At 46.6% G+C, this 8652-nt stretch overlaps 1 protein-coding gene across 1 annotated transcript; it reads right to left on the bottom strand.

Moving 5' to 3' along the window:
• Nucleotides 1-322: 322 nt before the first annotated feature.
• Nucleotides 323-7876, bottom strand: LOC125308176 (inhibin beta A chain-like). Its single transcript, XM_048264503.1, has 2 exons — nucleotides 6724-7876; nucleotides 323-1557 (listed from the first exon to the last, which is right to left on the bottom strand). The coding sequence occupies exons 1-2, from the start codon at nucleotides 7238-7240 to the stop codon at nucleotides 770-772; spliced, it is 1305 nt and encodes a 434-aa protein (XP_048120460.1). The 5' UTR covers nucleotides 7241-7876; the 3' UTR covers nucleotides 323-769.
• Nucleotides 7877-8652: the final 776 nt, after the last annotated feature.

Below are 8652 nucleotides of genomic sequence, written 5' to 3'. Positions count from 1 at the left end.
TGTTTGTTCAATACTCAATTTGATATTGTTGATTTCAATTTTTCATGTGTCTCATGGAATGTTGTTCCTCTCTGTGATAGTAGTGGGTAGAATGTTGGCATAGTGCAAATTTTCACCATTTTTCATCAACATTCAGTCATTCACTGTTAAGAGGACCATAAAATTAATAATATTAATAATAATAATAATAATAATAATAATAATAATAATAATAGTTTGGTTCCAGTAGCTGGTCAAACTTTCTTTCAAGTATCTCTCAAAAAACATTTAAAAAGAAAAGACACAGTCTTTCTCCTTTTTGTTGAAAAACAACAACTCGCCCAACCCCACCCACCCCAAAATACACAAAACACAGAAATGAACACATAATAATACTTGACAAGTTGCATAGTTCAGTTTAGTTCAAAGGTCATTCGTGCCAGCAGTCTTTTTTTATTGCAGTGCAAAGTGACAAGAATGACACCTCTGCCTTGGCCATGCACATATTCCCTCTCATTCTTGCTCCCCTTTTCATAACAAAAATATATTATATATTTCTCTTATTTTCCTTAATCTGAAAGTGCCACAGAGATCACTCCGTCGAAGAGTTCCCATTGGAATAATCCAAAGACAAAAATCAAATTCAGTTGACCAAAGTTCAACAGAATAGTTGCATGTGTACGGTCAAATGTCAGCATGGCGTGTCCACTCTCCCTGTGCATCTGGACAAACATGGATAAACTGTCTCTTACAGAATCAAGTTTATGCGGTGTCATTTTTACGCACACCTTTACGAGCATCCACACTCCTCTACGATCATGTTCTGGATGTCCTTCTTGATGACCTTCTGCTCCTCATTGTAGTAGAGCATGGACATAGCCCGCAGGCGTGTGGGCACACAGCAGGACTTGATGTTTGTGAAGGGGCTGTAGCCGCGTATGCGGTAGTGGTTGATGACCGTGGAGTGGAAGGACAGTGAGGAGCCCGTGATGCTGGCCACATTGCTGGGGCAGTCACCCTCGCAGTAGTTGGCGTGGTAACCGGGTGGTGCGATGATCCAGTCACTCCAGCCGATGTCCTTGAAGTTGACGTAGAACTGCTTCTTGCAGCACACGCGGATCTTGCCATCACACTCGAGGCCGCGCTTGCTGCGCCGGTGCGGGTGCTCTTCGCCGGGCCGCAGCACCACCATGAGGAAGGGCCGGTGGGACTGCTCACGTGCCCTATCTCCCGCCGCCGTTGCCAGGATCGGGGTGGCCCCGGCGTCAGCGCACAGCGGGCAGGACACCCGCAGGCGCATGACGCTGTTGTCGCCCTCCAACAGGGCCTGGACGCTGCGTGGCACGGGGAGCGTGTGCCAACCACTGCGTCGTGTGTCCACAGCCTTCTCGGACACCAGCTCCTCGTGGAGCTCCCCATCCGCGCTGGGCAGCTGCTGCCAGAGCTGGACGTTGACTTTGCCTTTGCCCCGGGTGCCCTTAGCCAGCTTCAGGAACAGCCACATGTTGGCCTGCTCCACCACAGACTGCGAGGTGGCCTCCTTGGAAATGTCGAACTGCACCACATCAGGGCTGTCTCCTGCAACCATAAGAGGGACATGATGGATGAGCTGTCGTAAACGCTGTCATCAGGTCATCAGGTCAAAGGAATAGAACAATGCCCAAGAGATTTTACAGTTCCAAATATCCATATATCATTCCATATATCATATAATTTACATAGTAAATGACAATGAAACATTTTTTTTTATCCTGACGTCAATATTATATTGGAGCTCATTGTTCTGAGAAGTATGCTTAAAAACAGAATGGCAAGCTTCCTATATGAGAAGCAGCTGAATACAATCAGATCCGCAGGGAACCAGTAATGCGGTGTATAGCAGAACGGCCCAGAAAGCACTTATCTCCCTGTCTGGAGTTAATACATTTCACAGTCGTCTTCCACCATCTGCAATTCTTCGTCAACACCTAGCCTCCCCTCCATAAAAACATTTCCTGGTGCTAAAATCATGGAACTCCACTGTGTATATAAAGCCTGTCATGTTATGACAAGGGCCTTACCAATAATTTGCACATGACTGTATGGCATAAGCCATCCCAGATTCAGTAACCACCGCTGATTTATTGGTCTCCACTGTTTGCAGAGTCCAGATCCTGACTCCCCCCCAAAAAAAATTATTTTCACTATATACAATATACGATATTCACTTTGTTTAGCAGTGTTTCTGTTCTGAGGTATCACATTGTCTCGATACATGCCAGGTTACTGGCAACGATGTCAACACCCATTTTTCTTTTATTGTGTCGGCTGTTTATTGTCGTTCAATTTGGCTGGGGAAAAGGGCCTGCAACAGGAACAAGAGTTAAGAGTTTACAGGGAAACCGTTATGTTGCCTTTGACCCAGCCGTATCTTGTATCACAGGATAATGGGAGGGCGTGAAACTGAAGCAGTCTGTCCTAAAGCCTTATTCAGCCATGTTTTGAATTGTAAATAGCTTTCATGATGTACACGACAATGTTCAATCACTATTCACAGCTCCCTGCAGGACTCAGAGAGTGTCTGCTGTAAATCACAGTGCACTATGCTAGTCGGCCCCTGGGTACAGTTTGAAATAACCTGAGGTGAGTTTTAAGGCCGCTGACAGGAAGGACCCTGTTAAAGTTCTGGTTACACTGTCCACATTTTCCATCCAGTCTGGATTAAGTTGTCAAATAGAGCTGAGTGGATCGAGTGTCATAACTGTATAACTGTGTTTTGACTCAAGGGTTCTCCCTTTTCTCAGCAGCCGTCCACTTTTCTGTGATGGGAACGAGCCGTGGCGAGACTTGCTCAGCTGACAACACCGCTGAGAAGCTCGGAAAAGACTTCACCGGAAGGCCGACCATGCAAGGCCTGTGAACCTGTGCGGCGCGTTTCCGTCGGGAGTCATGGGGGAGGGTCATGCAGTTCATATACAACCATGGACCGTGACGCTGTACATTACCATTACTGTCTGCTGCCCATCTTCTCAATGAGCTATTTCTGCTGGGCCATATTACTCAGAGCCATTATCTAAACATTCATCATCAGAACAGAGCGGACTGCACATAAATTATGCCAAGTGCCCACTCACGGCACGGATCAAAAGCGGGTTTAGGTTGAGACGGTGGGCCTGTCTGGTAATGAGGTTTATTTGTGGATGACAGGCCTCTATCTGTATGCAAAGCCTCCATTTACACAAGGACCCTGTGTACCCATAAGGGCTTGTTTGCCGATGGTGAGTCATCTCCTTAAGCATGTCTGGTTTACTCTGGATTAATGAATACATTTATATATATGCATTATATATTTATGGGACATGTAAATGAATAGAGATTCTGCTTTAGCTGTGAACTTTAACAGACGGAACAGGCAGATCTCCCAGATATGTTCCCCTGTTCCGCCCCTCCAATAGGCGTCCTTATCCTTCCTCTCACGCCAGTCTTATTGCCTACATCACACCGCTCAAGTGGCCCTGTAGCATGAGGGGGAACACTTAACAGCCTCTCCTGGGCAGTCGCCTGCCAACAGCCATACCAGCTGCCACGTAGCCCACGTGATGCGTGTCTTCTGATGGCTCTTACAGAGCCAATTATTCTTGGTGTTTCTTTCCTCAGGTTATCACTGTGCCTGCGGGTTGTCATTTTGTACATGTCTTTGTATCAGTAATGACTTCAGCTGATCTGATGATGACGTACAAAGTGGATGTGGAGACCTGGCTGCACACCAGCCTGAGGGGGTTGGGGGTTGAAGAAAGCTGGAATGTCTTTGCGATTGCAAAATAGATTCAGTCATTTCGATTCCTGTTGAAACAATGCTCACTCAAAGTCTAGGATAGGAATACCAAGGCGTCTAACGCATCACTTAGATATTTTGTTGAAAGTTGGACACTAAGGTGCACTGTGCAGGCCGTCAAACCAGACTATTGCGCAATATTAGCAGGAAAAGAAGCCTTTTTTTGATAGATCAGACTCTGACAGTTCAATTGCTGCCATTGAATGGCTCACTGCAGAAATACAAATGACATGCTTGAAAAAGTAAATTGGTCGTTATTATGTAAAACTTGTGATAGGCTGAAATTAGTTACTATAATGTTTAATGCTAAATCCAGTTGAAATAGGGGGATATCTATAGAGGTGAGATATGACAGATATCTGAACAATAATAACATATATTACAGTGTATTATGTATGCTACTAAATAACTCCTATAGGTACTTTGGAAATGATTCCTTTAGATTTCACTGACACTTCTCTTCCTTCATCTCCACACAGACAATTACAGCAGACTCCTATCCCAGCCTTATTTTACATGCATCCTCTACTCATACAAAGGTGGTCTGCTGGCAGTCTTACTGCCAAGCAAGGCAGTTTATACAGAATCTGTATAAAGCAGCTGTGAGTCCCCATAGTGCCATGAGACAGCAATATCAAATAGACATGTGAACCACTCTACGAGATCCCTGAGGTCCAGACCTCGGGATGAGCAATGGGGTGTAATTATTAACCTGAAATATTTGACTGTGTGCAGGGGGATCTGTTGCACAAATGTCTCTCTCTGTCTGGCTCTTTTTTCATGAATGAACAAACAACATGAATTGAATAGTTTAAGAGTGGAGGGCTCCAGCCTTAAAGCTCAGGAGGATAGCATCACAGCTGTTAGCAAGAGGGGAAAACAGCATCCTCATTGCACTTGGAAAAGATCAGCAGTGACATCGGAATGTCATTAATGATGGGCTTTTTTTCGATTCAGAGAAATGGGGAAGACTCTTTCATTCTCTCTCTCTCTTTCTCTCTCTCTCTTTCCCCCTCTCTCTCTCCCTCCCTCCATCCCAGTCTTTTCTTGTCGTTCTCTTCAGTAAGCGCGGACACTTTCAAAGGAAGCCCCTCTATTCCCAGCTCAGCCAACACAGCCCAGAGTAATTACTGGGGCCCATATTTTGATGAATGGAGCAATTATGCCTGGCTAACAACCCTGTGGGTTTTTGTATAGGGCTCAAACCCAGCAACCCCTCCTTGGAGCATCGTTAACGCCCTCCAACCTCGTCAGAAGCCGTTAAGGGGGCCTTTTTTTAATCTAAGGTTCATTCAAAGAGCTATTTATAGCAACTCACCATTATGCACATTTATGCAAGCAAACAGGCGGAAAACAATATGCCGTCACATGCATTCCCGATGCGTCACTGGAAAGCAAAAATGATGGATGCAATTAAACGGCGGACAGTCTCATTAGACATGGGCAGTGTGGGGGACATTTCAGTGGTCAATCAGTGGGCACGGTGCGTATCCGCAAATGCCATGCTATGTTTAGAAACACAAAGTGCTAAAATGGTCATACGTCAAACTGCGTCCTGAGTGTCAGCGGCGGTAAGAGACTAGATATACAGTTGTGTGTGACAGCACTGAGGAGTTGAGCCGAAAGCCGCAGAATAAATGGGGACCATCTGGTTCTTTTTTTTCCTTAACCACCCTGATTTCAAAGTGGAAGATGTGGATGGTCTTTCCAAAGCAGGACTGATTCACTCAAATTCATTCTTTCTTTCAGTCTCTCTCTCTTTCTCTCTCAGAATTACATTCAAGGAATTGGGGTATTCAAACAAAGAGGTGTACCTTTCACATTTATAATCCAGAATCTACTACTACAAAACTACAAATCATGCAGTGAAGCTGTCAAAGCAGTTGAAGTGTCCTAAGACGAGTCAGATGTTGGTAGAGGCACATAGATACTTCCTCAGGTCAGAGAAATGTGTTGAGGGCAGCCGTTAAGGAGGAAATCACATTGAGGGCACAGTAGGTTCCTAGGCGGTAACGGTCTACCCAGAGTGACGGCAGCAACGCAGTTCACATCTGTAGCGAATTTGTCCTCTCCTGTGAAACACAGTGGCATTTCTCTTCCTCCCTTTCTCTCCCTCTCTCCCTCCCTCTCTCCCTCTGCCTCTCTCTCTGTTCTTCCTCTGCGTCGATCTGTCTCTTTCTGTCGCCTTCACTCTTTGCCTCTTTTTTTCTCCCCTCCTTGTCCCGCTCTTTCAAACATTTCACATTTTATTTGTTTTTCCACCTCTCAGGGTGGCTCGACCCAGACATTCACACACACACACACACACACACACACACACACACACAGAAGCCTGCAGCCTGATTTTTGTTTTTAATAATCTTTCCTCAGAAGAGGCAGTGGGAAGTCGTATTCGACATCCGGCAACATCTGTTGCCTCAGACGCTTACAGAACACATGGTGCTCCTTGCGGTTGGCAACTCTTCAGGCTCTCTTCAGCTAAAAATCTCTACAGGCTATCTAGTTTTTTTCATGGAGCCTTAAAACTGCTGTTCAACCACAGGCTCCATTGATTAATTTTCAAATAGAATTCTACGGAATATATTACCAAGATAAAAGTTACTCCTTTTCAGCAACAAAAAACCACAAACAAAATCAATCAAATGTCATGTAATTGCTGACACATTCTAGTTATCAGATTTCAGCATTCAGGTGTGCCCACAAGTGCACATCAAGAAGCAGCTGTGCAGGTTTCATCCAGAATTCCCTAATCTTTTCAACAGGTGTGTCTCTGCACAATGTGTTTCTGTTGTGCCAACATGCCCAAAGCCTCTTTGACTGACACAGTAACAACACTTTACTTCCCTTACATCTTGGACACACACACACACACACACACACACACACACACACACACACACACACACACACGTAGAGAGTTCCAAACTCACCAGGCTCGGCAAAGGTGATTATCTCGGCTGGCTGCTCGTCGTCTCCCTGCTGGTGCCCAAGGCCGGCGGCGTCCTCCTCCATCTCCACAGAGCCGTCCTCGCCCACGCGACCCACGTGCAGCTTTCGGATGGCGTTGAGGAGTGCGGCGCGCGGTACGGGCCGGGTGATGTTGGGCCGCGCGCTCAGGTGCAGCATGTTAAGGATGTGCCTCTTGACCGCCTCCACCATGTCCGCCTGCTGCTGCTGCGGTGGCTCCTCTGCATGCAACTGGGCCAGCGCGCACGACGGACAGGTGGACTCACCTGCCTCGTCCTCTGCGGCGCCGCCCCCGGTCCCTGCTCCTGCCCCTGTTGCTACGTCTGCTGCCTGCTGGGAGTCGTGGAACTGGTGCTGCTTCTGCTGGGGCAAGACGCCCTGTTCTGCCGTCTCAGTCCCGCCCAGGGTCGGGGTGCAGCGGCAGGACAGGATCCCACAGAGAAGCAACAACATCCCAGTCATCAGTGTGAGAGCGGACATCCTGCGGATGGGAGGGAGTGGGTGAGTGGATGAGTAGGGCGATGGGACAACCTCGACTAGGTCTCTCCTTCAACACTGCTGCTTGACGTAGAGGGCAGCGGCAGCGATGCGGCTTCGCGAAAAGAGTTCGATTGATTCTTGAAGGAATACTGACACAAGAAGAGCAAAAAGAAGAAATTCAAAAAAAGAGGATAATCCTTATTTCTATGTCTGAGAAGTCATGGTTCGGAAGTGGTCGAAGCTCATCAGAAGACAGTTCCCAGTGGCCGGCTGGTCCAGCGAAAGGAGTGGTTCATGGGTCAGGTCTGGTCTGAGCGCTGTGGGGTTTTTCCTCTCTGGAAGATCAGGTTGAAGGCTGAGCCTTGAGGAGTTGGCACCGATGCCAGTAGTCCCACGTGGTCCTGCTGCTGGTGGTGGTGGTGCTGATTGCCGGCGCTGCTGATAGAAGTGCCCCTTTGCTGTCGGATCCTGCTGTTGAGTTGAGAGAGAGCAGTTTGAGCAGCAGAGGTGCAGAGCTCTGGAGAAGCCTCACAGAGCACAGCTCACTCTGCCGGAGTTCAATGGTTTTGTGGAAAGTGGGCAGGGTTACACAGCTCTCTGACTCTCTCTCTCTCTCTCTCTGTGTCTCTCTTTCAGTGTCTCCTCACTGTTTGGAGCTTCTCTCGTCTCTCTCCCTGTAATTATACCTTCCTCCCTCCTTCATTCCTCCCTCTCCCTCCCAGTCTATTACTCTTTCTCTTGGCTTCTTCTGAGTCACCAACTCCTCCTACAGTAAACTGGTGAGCGGCTTTGCCACTGGTGAACTTCTACATCATGGAAGCCATCTCAAAAAGGAGATCCTTGCCCCCTCTTTAACTGTATCCAATTTCCCTTCCTTTTCCTATCTTTTTTGGTTACATAATGTTAACTGCAAAAAGGGAAGTAGTCTTCACCACTAAACAAATGAAACATATTCTCAGTATGTCTGAAGTCATCTGGCTTAAGATAGCTCAAAGTTTTAATTGATTCTTCTCAGCATTAATTATACCCAGCAGATGGATCCACCTAAGCAAGTTCAGCCCGGTCCATACTCTGAGTTCTGAGGTCTGAAATACCTATGCTATCAGTGGTGTACTGTTGGGTTCAGCGTGGTTCAGCATGAAGTGAGTTGAGCAGAGAAGATACACCCTCTAGTGGTAATAATTCAGATTTGTGGTTCAAAAACCATTTTGGCTCAGATGCAACACGTCTACTTTCTACATAGCTTGGACCACTATTATGTATAATTCAAAGAAATAGAATGAGGCCTGGATATTCATTCAATACCTAGTTATCACAAGAGTGTCCAGTCAAATATAAAATGTGTTAATGAGGTTGTTTAAAGGGATCAATCAATACGTGTTCAGTTTTGTATGTTTCTGTCCATCTGTATG

Source organism: Alosa alosa, chromosome 1, assembly GCF_017589495.1.
Source record: "Alosa alosa isolate M-15738 ecotype Scorff River chromosome 1, AALO_Geno_1.1, whole genome shotgun sequence".
In the NCBI taxonomy this organism is placed as follows: domain Eukaryota; kingdom Metazoa; phylum Chordata; class Actinopteri; order Clupeiformes; family Clupeidae; genus Alosa; species Alosa alosa.
This window is presented reverse-complemented; position numbering and strand designations above follow the sequence as displayed.